General features: G+C 35.3%; 2 protein-coding genes across 2 annotated transcripts; both read right to left on the reverse strand.

Moving 5' to 3' along the window:
- Positions 1–242: 242 nt before the first annotated feature.
- On the reverse strand, positions 243–11,091 carry LOC103844113 (callose synthase 1). Its single transcript, XM_033282677.1, is given in 43 exon segments — positions 243–600; positions 680–865; positions 1,106–1,156; positions 1,228–2,028; positions 2,446–2,675; positions 2,748–2,860; positions 2,943–3,026; positions 3,111–3,229; positions 3,296–3,415; positions 3,555–3,714; positions 3,788–3,977; positions 4,065–4,133; positions 4,219–4,361; positions 4,363–4,542; positions 4,672–4,823; positions 4,933–5,062; positions 5,146–5,243; positions 5,333–5,456; positions 5,520–5,680; positions 5,759–5,843; positions 5,924–6,018; positions 6,115–6,252; positions 6,394–6,480; positions 6,565–6,614; positions 6,703–6,784; positions 6,889–6,949; positions 7,033–7,085; positions 7,173–7,510; positions 7,590–7,707; positions 7,791–7,910; positions 8,090–8,183; positions 8,271–8,347; positions 8,421–8,558; positions 8,652–8,778; positions 8,855–8,946; positions 9,025–9,117; positions 9,191–9,307; positions 9,405–9,515; positions 9,600–9,693; positions 9,777–9,895; positions 9,986–10,086; positions 10,160–10,377; positions 10,852–11,091. Coding segments are annotated over 42 exon segments (5,937 nt in total). The 5' UTR covers positions 10,347–10,377; positions 10,852–11,091; the 3' UTR covers positions 243–351.
- A 993-nt stretch (positions 11,092–12,084) lies between these two features.
- On the reverse strand, positions 12,085–14,947 carry LOC103844112. The gene is made up of 2 exons (XM_033282682.1): positions 14,350–14,947; positions 12,085–14,210 (listed from the first exon to the last, which is right to left on the reverse strand). Exon 2 carries the CDS (start codon positions 12,677–12,679, stop codon positions 12,410–12,412), a length of 270 nt encoding a protein of 89 aa, XP_033138573.1. The 5' UTR covers positions 12,680–14,210; positions 14,350–14,947; the 3' UTR covers positions 12,085–12,409.
- Positions 14,948–15,915: the final 968 nt, after the last annotated feature.

Raw genomic sequence — 15,915 nt, forward strand, 5'->3', positions numbered from 1 at the left:
AGCCCTAAAACGACTTCTACTAGAAACAGAGAAAATGATAAACGTAAACAACTAATGAAATAATTATCAACAATAATTGGTAGTCGTTATCATGATTCATGACGTACGAGAAAACAACATATCATATGTAGAGAAGTTCAAATGATGCACATGTTCTTGAGTCTTTTAAATCAGCGGGGATATGTTAAGAGATACGTCTAACTTTCCTTTATGCATGATTGAGTTGGTGAATAAACCAAAAAAAAAAGAAAGAAGAAAACATAGTTGTATGAAAGTTATAAGGCTTCTAAATGTAGATAACTTGTGAATCAAGCAACATATAACCATTAATCTATATTTACATGTTGCATGTCACTCCTTGTTTTTGGAAGACCTGTCTTTTCTGTGACCACCAAGAATACGAGAAATTTGAAGACCTCTGCTAAACGCTTGGTTAAAGAGCATTCTTGTCTGGAACTCAGACACAAAAGGAAACCAAGCCAAGAACGCAACCGGCGTGAACAGAAGCAAGCCCATCACGATCTCATAGCCGCGTGCTAGCGTCTTAACCGATGACCATACCCCTAGATGTTGGATCAGAGGCTTACAAGCTTGTGCAATCTGATGACCAGGACAAAAAAAAACAAACCAATGTCACAAAACTGGCATCTTAGAGACAAAAGAAGAGAAAGAAACTTACAAGAAGCATTCCCCAGCCAGTTGGCATGAAGGCAAGCATGCAGATGAATAAGTCTTTGATTGTTATCAGAGGAAGTGCAAGGAGCGTAATGAGAATTGTAACAAATGCGAGGAACACAAGACCCTTTATGATTCTGAATAGAAGCTGGAAACTCGTGCTGAATCTTCTCCTTCCCATCCCCAAACCCTGCAATGATCATTACACTACATAAGTAGGGCGGCTCTGAGATTTATAGGGCGATTTATTAAAGATTTCAACTAAAATTATTTTTTACAAATTTGGGAGCCTAAAATTTTTTTCCGAAGTGCCTATCTCTAACTTTTTTCAAAAATTTTGGGGCCAAAGCCAATGTTTTATTCGGCTTTGTCCAAGATCGGCCTAAATTCTCAAGAAAATCAACTGAGAAATGTGAATAAAGATTCATACCTTCACAATGAGTAGAAGGAATAAGATGACAAACCATGAAGCTCCATAAACCTGAAAAACACCAAATCTCATTAATCAAATTCATTAATCAACTATTTAGAGTTATAAGCTTATAGCATTACCCAAAAACTTTGATTCTTCCCTTTAAAGATACTGAGCTGATACACAAGCCCATACTGAAATATAAAGAACCGCAACGCCAAGAAAATCTCAAGTACGATACCGCGGACCCCCGAGTGCTTAAGATGCTCCAGCTCCTTCTCCCACCAAGACTCCCAACTCTTCTCAGCCGGAACACCGATCCCTCCCCTGTTGTATATCCACTTGTTCCAGTCCGTCCAGTCATCAACGATCTTCTGCCACTCGAAGCCAGAGGGGTTAAACAAGAAGGGAGCAAACAGCCACGTCACCACCATGAACCATATCGAAACTGTGATGAGAATATAAGTCACAACGCCCCTGTAAGATTGACCAAAGAGCTGATACACTAGCAAGAGAATCATCAGCTCGATGCCCTTCACGAAGTGGCTGCGGGAATAGAATCTATAGTTCTCGGCGAACTTGGCGTGGAAGACAACAAAACCGCGGCCTGTTCCTCTGTACTCCGCGCCTCCGTGGAACAGTGTCCTTCCGTAGTAATGCGTCTTTGTGCCGAGCTGGAACGTGAAGAAGACAGAAGCGAGCTGTAGCTGCATCAGGACAAACTCGATCAGTGCGTTGTGGAAGCCTCTTTCGAGTCCAATCTCCATCATCATAGGGAGAGCCATTAGAAAACCGATCTGCACGAATGATTGGGAAGCGAGAGCTGCCTCGAGAGGCCTGTTGTTACGGAAAGCTCGTTGGTTGCTTAACCCTTGTTCAAGCCCACTGAGTACTAGGTATAACCGGCCGTAGAGAAAGACATATACTGTAAGCACTGTTAACTGTCAAAAACACACACAGAAAATGGCTTCAGACATAGACATCTAATGATTAACACCAATGTTAAAAAAATCTGCTAGTGCGTAGCTAGGATTAGCGGCTAGGCTAATTATTGATTTATTTTACAAACATTTTACATTTATATAAACTATTTTAGTTTTTGGGTTTAATTCTAAAATTATTTTGATGAATTATCAAAATTAGATATACAAAGTAAAATAAATTAGACAAATTCGTGAAATTTTACTGACATTATTATTTAGTTTAACAGATTTATACTAATTTAAACCGTTCTAACGGTTTAAGCCGATTTGAGTCTTATAAATCAGATTTTAAGAAATTTCGGTTAGAGGAGATTTGCCACCTGAACCGATTTTTAAAACCTTGACTGAGACAGAAAAGGGAAAAACTCAACTTACCATGGTACTGAAATAGAAACCAATGGTGGTGAAATAACAAGAGAGCATCCGGAAGAAATCAAAACGGTGTCCCAGTCTGTACAAGTCCCGGCTCAGAGTTTGCTCACCGTTTCCGTTGGCGATTTTGGCCTCAAACATTGAGATCTGGTTGAGTCCCACGTCTCTCCCTTTACCGACTTGTATGTATTCATGATGAGTCACGTTTCCTTCACGCAGAGTTGAGTTAAAACCTGAAACCAGTAATCAAGTATGAGAAAATGAAAACCATATGAAGTACACTACATCATAAATCAAGCAAGTACCTGCAAAGATGTCTTCACTAAGATTGATGACTTTAGAAGCTTTGCAGATACCACCTCTGGTAAGGTGAAACAGACGATCAAAAATATCTGGATGACCGTAATGGAATCGTATCCTGGGAGCAGCAAAAGAAAGAACACATTAACTTTGACAATAACAATATCCACATATTTCACAATAGGGATGATAATACTTACTTTAAGGGACTAGCTAGCACCCTTTGCCCAATCGTTACAAAGCTGTTCTCCTGATTTGACATAAACCATGCAAGAGAAGACACACTGGGCCACAAGAAACCACAGACATAGGAGATCAATATTGTCTAAACAATCTAAAAGAGAGAAACTAGAACATCCAGTTAGTACCTTCCAGTGAAAATATGCTCTCTGAGACCAAGAATGGTAGGGAATCTCACGCCTCCATGCTTAACAAGAAACTCTTGCAGCAAGTTCCTCATTTTGAAAGCTTCCTCCATATAGTTATCCTATTTTGTCAAGTCTTTAGAGGTTTAGAGTCTCCCATGGTGCAAAAGAAAATTAATGCAACGCACCTGGTTCATGTCAATTGTTTGCAACCCTTCTCCACGTGTAAAAATGATAGCATGGTTCTGATTTTCCGGCTTTCCCTCTCCTAGTATAGCTGGCCCCGGAAGCTTAATCCGGTAAATGAGCTGACAGAAAAAAAAAATATAAACTCAGTCTCTCCACAAAGTAGAACAGTAGCATCAGTATCATCTGATCTCATCTTTGTAGTTTAGAAAACACACAAGAGTCCACTGGTTTGAACAGCATCAATACTCATTTATGTACCTGATCTAATGTTTGAACAGATTCAGAAGAATCCATTGGTTTGGTCTGTGGAGCAGCTTTCACAAGAGCTGAGTAATAAATCTTTTCCTCTGTCCCCTTATAACTTTCTTTATGTGTTTGCTCCACCTCATCAATATAAGCAACACGAATAGATGGATACCTAACACAAAAGAATAAAGGCTAAGAAATTAATAACAAAGAAGATCAAAGGATGAAAAAAATGAGGACATTACGTTGTCATAAGTCTCAATATGTCTTTAGCACGTTGGTCGCCAGATCTCTTGTGGATACTGTACTGTTGGCAGGAAACCACAAAGGTGAATTTCATATCCGCAAGTGCTTGACACTGTGCCCATAGCGACTCTCCGCTCTTTGATGCTTCTTCACTGGTTAACTCCAGAGCCTTGTAGCCTTTCAATAATTCTAAAACAAAAAAAAAAGGTAGTTTAAGGAGTGCTTTCACACTTTACAAGAATCAAAAGGAAAACACAGTGGAGATTATTCAAGTACCTTCATCCTTTGCCATGTCAAGGAAGGCCTGAAGTTCCAAAGCCTTTCGATAATACATCATGCCTCGCACTAGTTGAAACAAAATCATAAAAAATCAGGCACAACAAGTTTATCAACAAGATCAAGAGAGGACACTAAATTCAAGTGTATGTACCAGTTTTAGTCAGAGTTTGGCCTCTGTAAGATGCCCATAGACGAAGCTCCTCTTCCAACTCATCTTTTGTTCTTAGTTCTTCTTCGCTGCCACATTTAACTCGTTCCAGGAAGTTCGTCCATTCGTCTGATGTAAGCCATGAACTCAGCTGTTAGCTCAAACACAATAATAGCCCCATATGAAGAAAAAAAATAAACAGAAAGAAAAGTGAAACCTGGGAAGATCTTCTGCAAGTAAAAAAGTATGGAGACTCCATCTTCATTTTGCTGTTCTAAACCAAATATGGAGAAAAGAACATCCTCTGAAAAGTATGGTGTTAGGACCCTACCAAGAAAAAGTAAAATGGGAGTTATTAAGATATAGTAAGGCTATAGCTTTCCACATTTATTTACTGCTTGTATCATCTGTCTGCATCCATAGACAATGAAATAAGTAGAAAGTGATGGAACCTACGAGAAGGAAAGCATGTTGCGGATCTTGGGTGCAGGAGGCATGTCCATGAATAATGAATTTGAAAAGAAAGTTAGACGCCTTCGAGCTTCCAAGTTGGACGGAACATCCATTGCTGACTCCTTGACAGTAAGCAAAAGATGAAGCCTCTTGATCTGCAAAATGACAAGAAAAAGAAGCAAACCACTTAGACGCTCCTCATGCCAAAGAGAGATCATGTTTAATGAAAACAAGAATTAGACAAATGAAAGAGAAGAGCCTTGCTTTTTCTTTCCAGGCTTCCTTTTGAGAGTAAACTGGGAACTGAAGTTGGCTGAAATATTTGCGCTGCTGATGAAGAGGGGTCATGACGTCGTACTTTACATAAGCTCCATTGTGTGCAGTCTCTAGTAAGCTATGGATTGAAAACTCTATATCAAAGTGCTTAAAACAGAAAAAAAAAATGTTTGACCAGGTTCATGCAAATGGTGTTCTTACCTTGGAACTTCTTCGTCCATTATGTCTCTAGTCACCACTTCTAACATGTTCAGCAAGACAATTACAATTTGATCCTTGTCCTCCTCTCTGTTTTGTATCTATTGCAAGTAGAACAAGCTTAGTAATTTCCTTAAGTTCATGCAAATTTAGGCAGAGATATTCATCGTTGTAATGCTACAGGATGTACCAAATATTCGATTAGCTGAACAAACTGGCCATACAGATCAGGAAGAGAACTCAGGTTCAGTTCTGTTATCAGTGTTTCTTTCTCGATGTGTTGATCAATCTTGGAGAAGATATCATTTATGACCCTGGACAAGAACAAGTTAGAAAAAGGCGGTTGGAACAAAGGAAAAGAGACTTTAATAACTTACTGTCTTTCTCGTTCTCCAATAACCAAATAATTAATGAGATTCTTGAAAGAGGCATAGCATTCGCTAACTGCACAGGTCATGTAGCTGTCAACAGCCAATCTCTTTTTCAGTTCACGGTCTTTCCCATTGCTGTCTTTGGCCATATCCAAAGCTATTGGGATCTATGTCATTTAAACATGATTACATCAGCATAACAAAATGTAACACCCGAAGACATAAGTCATAAGATAAATCTTCACCTTGCTAGCCAGTAGAAAAGGTGGCCAACGGATAAGATCCAAATCAGGGTCAGACCAATATGGCACAAGTAAAAGTTCCATTTCCCTGTACGCAAAGCAACATAATCACATATCCCTAACTTCAGACTGAGACAAAAGATAAATATATTTGAAGCCAGACTGAACCTATCACTAATCAAATCCTCTTCTCGGAAACTACTGATTATTTTGTTCCACATCTGAGCAAACCGCGCTGCTTCCTTGTCTTTACTAGATGGTAGCTGGATACCAAAAGAGTGAACACAACCTTTAATAGAGTTCTGATAAAATAGAAATGATAGTGAAAATAGCTAAAAACATAACAGCAGTAATCAAACCTGATCAAACTTGCGAGAGAAGGTCGCCTTAAATCCCCTTTTCTTTGTATCGTCGCTCTGTTCATGTGGTACCAAGCAATCATTAAAGGCCCCTGGTATGGACTGGAATCTTGACCTCAACATTGCAAGTGTCCGGATCTGAAGTGAAACAAACTTCTTTCAAAAGACCATCTCACTTTATAACTAAACAAGTGAATGTATGTAAATTAAGTAGTCCTATTTGAAAAAAAAAGTAGTCCTATTTGCTTTTTTTAATACAGAATGAGTGCAATTATAAACCTCTCCAAGACGGCGGAAAGCTCCATTTAAACCTCCAACCAGAGTTGAAACGATAGCATACCATATTTGAGTGTCCATGAAATAAACCTGCATATAGAAGTTAGCATTCAGTAAGGGGAAACCACAAGAACAAAAGAGAATATAAGAATTAACAATATGTTTAAAACTCACGAGAATAACCGGTGACCAGAGTGCAATGACGACCCCTAAATTATTCTTAGCTGCACAAACCAACAAAACAACGACAGAGTTACTTAACAAAAACAGCATTACACAATAAGCAAATCCCAACATACTAATTTCCATTACCATGAGGGAAAAATTCATGCCAGCTGTAGACTGATATATGGATTCGCATTATATCTTTGGTTGGACCAACAAGTGGCTTAATCTGTTTTAAAGATGGAAAGCATGAGAGAAATATACATTGATGGACTGATATGAATGTCATGTTACTAAACATAGACATCAATGCAAGAAAATGTTGATAAATACCTCAGCGTAAAAACTGAAAGCCAGCTTTGAAATCAGAAGAACAATCCAGAACATCGTGTACCTAGAAATCATTAAGCAGTGTTGAGATAACAACCAACAGTTCACTATTTCAGCCTAAGGGTGTAAAGTTTTTAGGCTCCTTACTTGAAAAGTGACAACGCACTCTCATGCATACCCCTTCCTATGTACAGCCGAGGCTGTATCACCAACAATCATGATAAGTCCACCTTTACGGTTCAATACAAACGTTTAATCAAGATAAAGGCACATGGATAACTTTGTACCTGAGACCACCACATCATCAGCATCATTATCTTAAAATCAGATCTTTCAAGATAACGTCGAATGAATGGAAATAAAAACAGCAACGCAGAAAGCATGTTCGGGGACAAGTAGATAAGAATCGCCACTATGAAAAGGGAAGGAGAATTATGGCTGTGTCCACCAAACCAATTCTTTATGGTCAGCGCAAAGCCAGAAGCGTTTTTCCAGCTGTAGGCATAAGCAACCGGCATGACTATAACCCACCCTGCAGCCGCACCAGCCTTCAAGACGTATCTGAGTTTCACATAAGGTGACATGCTGTGTCTTGCCTTCCAGCTGAGGGCTATGTCAAGGAGAGCTGTGAAATATTAAGAGAAAACAGTCAGAAAACTGATAGGAAACAACAGAAAATTTGTAACTGTGTAATGCATTATCACCTTGTGCAAGCTTTAGTACAGCTGCAGTAATGAAAATGCTCAGAACCTTAAGGAAGACATCACCCTGAAAGATGGCGCTCAACTCTCCGGAACCATTCCATGCAATAACAATCATTGCCTTAACAAGAAACGATACATCAAATAACACAACAGGTGATAAAAATACAATATATTTGGAAGATAAGCATACTAAATACGTACTTGCAAACACAGGATGTAGAAGCTCCACATTCTATCAAAGCTTCTAAATATATGCCAGAAGGAGCGTATCTCAACAAAATTGACTTTTCCCATCCACCGATCTCCACTATTTGATTTTATCTGCACCATTATGAACGAACATAAATGATTTATAGATACAAAAAAAAAACTTGATTAATTATGAACATAACATCTTAGTTTACAAGTTTATGATCCACAAGACCAATTTTATGCAAAATATGCTCACATAACCAGAAGACTACATATGCAAGACATTGTTTAGTCTCTATTAGTAATACCTCGCTGTTCTCAACTCGAAGTTCTTCAGCTGTCAGGCAAAAGAAATCAGCATCAGCTCGCATAGGCCACCCTAAGCGAAAACATCGAATTGACCTGCAAAGTTTACAGGCAACAAGGAATTTAGACCACCATTAATTCTGATGGATAGCATGAGATTCCAAATAGTTTATAAGCATTTACCAAAAATACTCATTCAAGTCATCATAGTTTCTCCAAACAGAATGCTTTGACTTTCCATTTCTACTTCTCTTTGCTTCCTGTAACACACAAAGATCATTGAAGGAAGGCTCGAGAAGAAAAAGATGGCCACCATAAGTTGAACCAACTAACCTTTGCAATTGTCTTGTATATAGGAGTCACTACTTTCTGCAGGAAAGCTTCATCGTCGCCACCATAAGCTGGCTTTACATGCTCCCCTGTCATTGAACTAACACTACCAGCCAACATACCATACAACTCGAAAGCCATCTGAACATATACAAAAATCAAAATTGCACTTAAAACAGCTAGGAAAATGTTGTTCTTCTTCTCAAATAATCAGAAATTGAATTGGATCCATACATGGTGGTATATATAACAGAGACATTCCGGCATGAATCTCAGGTTTGCTGCTTCTCCCCAGATCAGAAGATAAAGCCCCATGTAGAGCAATTTACGCTGCTGTACCTCTTGTTGAATAGTCGGCAACCTTCAAATTCCAACAAGAGGATAAATTAGACAGAAAGTATTATAATCTGGTAAGTTGGAAAAGTATGAAATCTCACCAAAGACTACTTTTCCGACCCAAATACTTGCACCACTTCTTGTAGTTTCTGAACAGTTTCTTCATCACTATGGTCAAAGCCCGATCATCCAACTAGAGAAGTTATTGTACAACAATCACTTTAGCAACAAATGCCTAAGCAAAGAGCAAAAAGAAGACAACATCACATACCTTTGGTTCTTGTTCTGGTCTTGGATATTGTCGGATGTGGACATTAGCAAGTAACAAGATCAAGTGCTCTCTTTGATTGGAAACACTATCTTCCTGCACTCAAATTGTTGAATAAAAATCAGTAAAGACAAAACTTTCAAGTCAGAATATTCTCTAACATAATCACCTGGAAACCAAACATGGACTGAAGCCAGTCTAGAATGTCTTCGTCTATTTTCTTCTTGTGACCTGCTTTCCATGGCAATCCCCTTATATTTCTAAGAGCGGTTACAGCAGCTTGTATCTGCAGAACATCATTCAAAACAGATTGCTTAGAGTGAAAAGACAATTATAAAAATAAAAGAACAGAACATTAAAAAGCTAAGCAGGTGGATAAAAACCTCAGGCAATCTCATTATAGCCTGATTCTGACTATCAGGGTCTAAGGGAAGTATATTGTAAGGCTTGTAAATCTGTGTCTTCTCTTCCACCTTCTTCTGCTGTTGCAAAATCTACAGCAGAAGAAAAAAAAAGATGATCAGAAACAGATGTTGATCAATAATTCTACATTGGATAATATCTATTATCAGCTTCACCTTTATAGGCACTGGCACATCTTCTGTCTGGTTAACAGCCTTCAAGACTTCAAAGAGAACGGCAGCAGTTTGATAGGCCTTTGTAAGTTGAGCACTAAAAAATATAAAGGTAACGTTGTAAGAATAAAACGCAAAATTTGAATAAGTTTTTTATTCAGTCAAAACACACAAACTAACCGGTCAGCTTTATCAGCAGCATTCAAAGCATGGATGTACTTCTCGTAGTAGTGTTGATAAAATCTCTGCATCTCACGCGCATCACTCTTTTGCCTTCCTGCCAAAGTTGTTTCATTCTCCTAGCAAATGAAAAAAAAAAAACAAAAACGGCATGAGTTTAAACAACGCAAACATGTTATTAGTGAATCATAGTGTTAAGAATCATTCACCCTTTCTAATCGTTGAAGAAGAGCAGTCTTAAACTGGCGAACACCACGTCCACTTGATGTCGGATCAAGCCTATGCGCCTTTTCAAACGCGTAAAATCGACCTGGTAACATTAGCCAAGATCAGTTAAGATGAGTAGTCAACTTTCATTTAATCACAGTCAAAAGCAAACTCACATAGGTAAGCAACTCGTGGGTTACTAGCTTCAACTTCATTAGCCACACGAAGGATGGGAGCAATCTCCACTAAAGAAGATGGCACCACTTCACTATCAAGCATAGCTTCTCCAAGACTACCAAGGGTCTGAGTCCGTTGAATCGGCCTGTGCGGCCGAGACGGACCACTCTCCCTTCTTTGAGACATCTTCTAATATCTTCCGACAATCAGTCTTGAGCTTATGAAAAAAAAAACACAACCATAAGCGATATAAAAGAGAAGGAACCAAAATTAAATATCCTAAATAGTAAGATGTTACTTTAATAGGTAAGCAAACTTTCGATTCATCTTTGCAAAAGGTTTAATCACTATAAACGAGAAAAGCTATCTTCTTTTTTTGAAAAGAAACAAAAGCTGCAGACGATGTAAAGCACAAACCTTTAGCCAATTCAACAATCCATTAGACAAATTCTGCTTCTAGAAACAGAAAGTTCTAATCTTTACAAAGCTTAAACCAGTTTAGGCAAGCTTAAGAACAAAGACCTAGAAGATGGATCATCATGAGGTAAGTAAAAAAAACAGTGAAAGTTGAAATTTTTCGAAACCATAGAATCAGATAAGTGAAACCCACAAGCAAAAAAAGGAAAAATCAAAAGACCCAGAATCTGCCAAAAATCGAAACACAGTGAAATGACCTAAGCTGATCAATCACCTGACAGAGAGACAGAGGATGAGAAAGAGAGGACCAAATACTCAACCAAGCGATTGGTGAGCAGAAGTCAAAGTCATCAGCTTTATTCTTCGCCGGTTAAACGGGTCTCCGGCGACGAGAGTCGACTAGAGAGAGAGAGGAAACGCCGGAGGAGGAAAGCAACGGCTTCAACTCAGGCGCCAAATTTCTATATAGGTAGACCTTTCCTTTTTTGCAGCCTTTCATTTCAACCACTAATAATTTGCCACGTCATCATTACTTAATGGCGTTTTATATTTTTGGAAGCCGCCTGATAAGTTTTCCTTTTTTACTATATTTTTATCTTTTTCTTAATGTGTAAACATTATGGTTCGAAAAGTCAAATGAATAACATTACGTCCAAAACAATGATTATGTCACAGTTTTGTATTCTATTGGATAAAACATAAATAAAAGAGTTCAGAACTTTATTTTAATTGACTCGTGGATATTGTATATTAGTTCAATTATTATTATTATTAAAGATGTTTATTAATTATTTAATATGACTGGTGACCATTCAAAAAATAAGAGGAACAAATAAAAAAGGAATGTACGAAAATAAAATAGCATGAATGAAAAGAATAGTTATTCTAATATTTTTTATCAATTTTAACAAAGAATAGTTTTGTTCTTTAATTCTCTACAAAAAAAAAGGAACGAAATGGAATGAGAAAGAATTATTATTCCTTATGAATGATGTTTTTTAAAGAAACGTTAGGAAATACATTATTCTTCCTCGCCGTTTCCTGGTCACCATTCATACCCGTGATGTATTTATGACTCATCAATTTTGAGCAAAAGTGTTTGTTGGACTCCAGTGTCATCAAACTTGATTTTCCTTAGAAATTTCTATATAAGTGTTTATCTATATATGATCATATCTTAAGTAGAAATTAAAATAAATGATCATAGCGACTCTTAAAACATTTATTCTTTTAGCGTATCATCTAATCCAACTAGTAGTCATTAGTCAAGAACAGTGGTCTGAGATATTATTCTAGGCTTTCTAGGTAATTCACACATTTTCTTCTTTCTGATAATTAAAACTAAAGAATAAATGCACAACTTTTCTACCCACTAGATATTTCCAGTAGTAGTGTATATACTCTGTCATTTATTCTCCTTAAGTATCATTTATTCTCCTAATACAAGTAGCTTTCTATAAAGAGGTACCAGCTATAAATAAACTATCATCATTTTCTGGTTGCCAAAATAAAACATTATTCATATATATATAGATATATATATTAATATATATACAGCATAGAAAATCGGTTCGAAAGATATGATGAATATTTGGTGACGAATACTTAACTAACACGCTGACGTTTTGTTTCTCTTGTTTAACATGGGCTCACGTCATTTCTTGTTTTCTTAATCAATCATGAATCAAACTGGAGATTAAATTACAAATAAACTTTATAAAAAAAAAAACAAAAAAATTTATAAACAAAGGAAATTGAACATTATCTAACATGCAGAAATAATATTCAAACATAATTCACCAGAAACTACTGAATCATATACGTTTTGTGATTTAGCTTTCCAGTGGTGACGATGAAGGAGAAGCAAGAGAAGAGAGTCTCATGGAAGAAGGAGACATCTCGCCGCCTGCAGGCATATCCTGAAGAACCGCCAAAATCCGGCTGATGCTCATGGATTTCGCTGACCGGAAACTATGAAGTCTCTTCATCGTGTTTGACTTAGAGAAAACACTCGAAGATGTAGAGAGAATAAGATATACAAGAGCTTGAACCATAGCGAAAATGCTCACTTTCATCAGCATACCTTCCAAGCTTCCTTCCATTAATGATATTAAGAGTCACACAAGAATTCTATACTGCACCGTTGACTTTGTTATTGTTGTTCTTGTCTTAATATGGATCGATGAGTTAGAGATTTAAGTTTTTTCAGGCAAAGTCACTTGTTTAAATAGGGCTTGACACAAGAGCGAGCCATATTTGACCAGAGGCAAGAACGTCGAAGTAACGAAATAAAATTATAATATAGTTTATAGAGGCCTTAAATTTCCATTAGAACTTTCAATCTTATCTGGTCAAAGCAGACGTGGAGTTTTTGATTAAAAATATTGTAGACAAAATGATATGTACTAGAAACAGAATGAAAATTCAAGATTTTATCTTCGAAAACAAAACGACAAAGATCATGTTGTATTTATTTAGTTCATGTGCTTAATTATTCTCAACCTAATGTATCAATATAACTAACATGCACTGACGCACATGATGGCATGACCGTACGTGCGCGCGTACGTAAGATATAACCGTATATATAAAGGTTTTAAAACGTGAACGAAATAAAGTTTTGTTTGCATTATCAAAAATGAGTCATTAAGACATAAATGTTCAAATTGTGATCAATTAGCTTCTAAAACCTTCAGTTAGATTACCCAAAACCACTTTATGCCAAAGACCTCATGATATTCTAACAATTTGTGCGCTTCATCCAAAGTCGTGTTTAGAGGCTTTTGAAAAAGACATTTGCCTAGGGTCCCCAAATTTTGTAGAAATTTTAGGGTCCCAAATTACAAAAAAAAATACTTTTACATGGTAGTTAACATATTCTCGTAGTTAGATTTTTATTTATATTTGAATTTAAATTAGACTTCTGTTTAAATTAACTAGGTTTGTGATCATTTTTGCTATATTTTAAATAAACTATAAAGATTCTAATTCTAAAAAACTGTAAATATTTTATCACATTGGTCTTTTCTTTTATATGCTATGAGTTAAATTTATTTTATATATTTATGAGAATTTGATAAAGAAAATATAATATTTTTAATATATAGTTTAGTATAGTTAATTTAAATGCTAAGATTTACATTTTTGACAGCTATCAACATTTCAATCAACAATTTATATCTTTGTATTTATATTACAAATTCATATTTATTGTTCATATTTAAAATTTTTATTTTATAAAATTTTGGTGAAGAAAATTTGGAAAAAGTTTATGTAATAATTCAAAACTTTTGAGTGTTATATATATATATATATATATATATATATTATTAAAAATATATCATGTAAAATATATTTTTAAACTCGCCTCGGACCTCCGAAAACCTTCGCACGGCACTGCTTCATCAAACTGAACTTCACTGAACTAGTGAAAATTTTACCCGTCTGCATCCATTCACATATCACAGCTAGATAATCAATCATAGCTAAGCTTCATCAGTTTTGAGAGTTGCTCTCACTACACGTTTATGTCCTGATGGATCTCCCGAAATGTTTCTGCAGCGTTGCTGGTTCGGTTTAATGGTATTATTTCCCGTCATCAAATCATCATCCTTCGACAATGAACTCTTCATTCTTAGACACGACTTCATGTGTGAATGCATCTTCTCGGGTTTGAATGACTTCCCACATTGCCTATATTATGAGTTACCATCCATTTTAATTACATCAATCCTAATAATATTATTAAGGGATAAAAAATAGTTAGCCTTACGAGCATAGTGGAGCCATTGAAGGCTTGATTGAAGCCACCTTTGGTTTACAAAATTCAATTGTGTCTTTCATCTTTATGGCATTCCATGCCCCTTCAAAGCTTTTTCTATATAACCAAAAGAAAAAACATGTTACCAATTTGATACAAATTATTGATATAGTATAACAAATATTATATAATTTAATTAGCTTGAGAGCGCCAATGATATGAGAACTAGTCAGCTAAAAAGTAATGATTTCTAGTTGAGATATACTATCAAAGAGTAGTAGTCCCAATCATATGCGGCATTAACAGCTAAAAAGTAACGATTTAAATATTTAAATCGTTAAACAACTATTAATTAATTGATTAAAAATACGAGTAGTTAGTATTTTGGAGTAGGGCTGGACATTTTATCCGTTAAATTTGATTCGATTCACTATTCGTTTCGATTCGATACGAAAATTCCGGATATCTGTATAAACTTTTTATAAATTTATAATCATCAATAAAATAAATATATTCGAATATAAAATCAAATAAAGTAATCCGTATAAACTTTTTATAAATTTTGAAATATTATTTAGTCTATTTTTATAATCCTACAAAACAAATTCAAATATAAACTTTTAGTCGTAGCACCATTTGTTTCCTTTTGATATTTATAAATTCTATTTAATTTTATTTTTTTATTATTTTTTTCATATCATTTTTTTTTAAATTATATAAATTGATTTAATATATTTTGACCAAAAGTAATAAATAAAAAGATATCTGAAATTACAATTTTAAAATAAATAAAAATAATATTTTATCTTAATTTTATTTAAATAAATTAAAATTTATATTAATTTATTGATATGAAAATAATAAAATATTAACAAAAATTTATTTTAAAGTTTTATTACTGCACATGATGCATGAAAATACCTAGGCTTCAATTGGTAACCCATTCTTTAGGAAAAAAATATGATGAATTGGTTGTTCCTTAAAAATGTTACCAATTCCGTTGAAATTTTTGTCAAACTGTTAATACATGGGTCCCACTATTTTTCTTTATTTTCCTCATATATTTGGGAACTCATGAAGAAATATTTCCTCCTCTAAATTTGATGAGGAACAAGTGGAAATGTTTTAAGAACATAAAAAATAAAATAAAAAATGAAGATAATTCTTAAACAGGCGCAACATGCCCAATATCAATTTAACTCCACCATGTACCCATAACAATCTCGTTACTGTTTTTAATATTCGTATGAGTTTTCTAGGACACTTGTTAAATTGATTTATTGACTTTTCTAGGACAGTTGTTAAATATAGATCATTTCTGTGGTGTTTTGACATACTTAGGTTAGAAAGTTAAATTGTATAAGAAGTTTAAAACTTCATGGTCTCATTGTGCGTGTACTTTAATGCTTATTATATCTATTAAAATATGAAAACATAAGTTCATCTTTTTATCTACCATTCATGTTTAATATTCATTCAATTCTCTTCGTTATATTTTTCCTCTTTGTTCAATTTTTCTTTTCCAATTCAATTCATTAAATAGAATATTAGTACTTATCCATTTTTTTCATTATAACT

The sequence above is a fragment of the Brassica rapa genome, chromosome A10 (genome assembly GCF_000309985.2).
Source record: "Brassica rapa cultivar Chiifu-401-42 chromosome A10, CAAS_Brap_v3.01, whole genome shotgun sequence".
Classification (NCBI taxonomy): Eukaryota; Viridiplantae; Streptophyta; class Magnoliopsida; order Brassicales; family Brassicaceae; genus Brassica; species Brassica rapa.

Excerpts from the sequence above, each read along its gene's own strand:
- LOC103844112 (XM_033282682.1), bottom strand. The coding sequence starts at position 12,679 with ATGGAAGGAAGCTTGGAAGGTATGCTGATGAAAGTGAGCATTTTCGCT.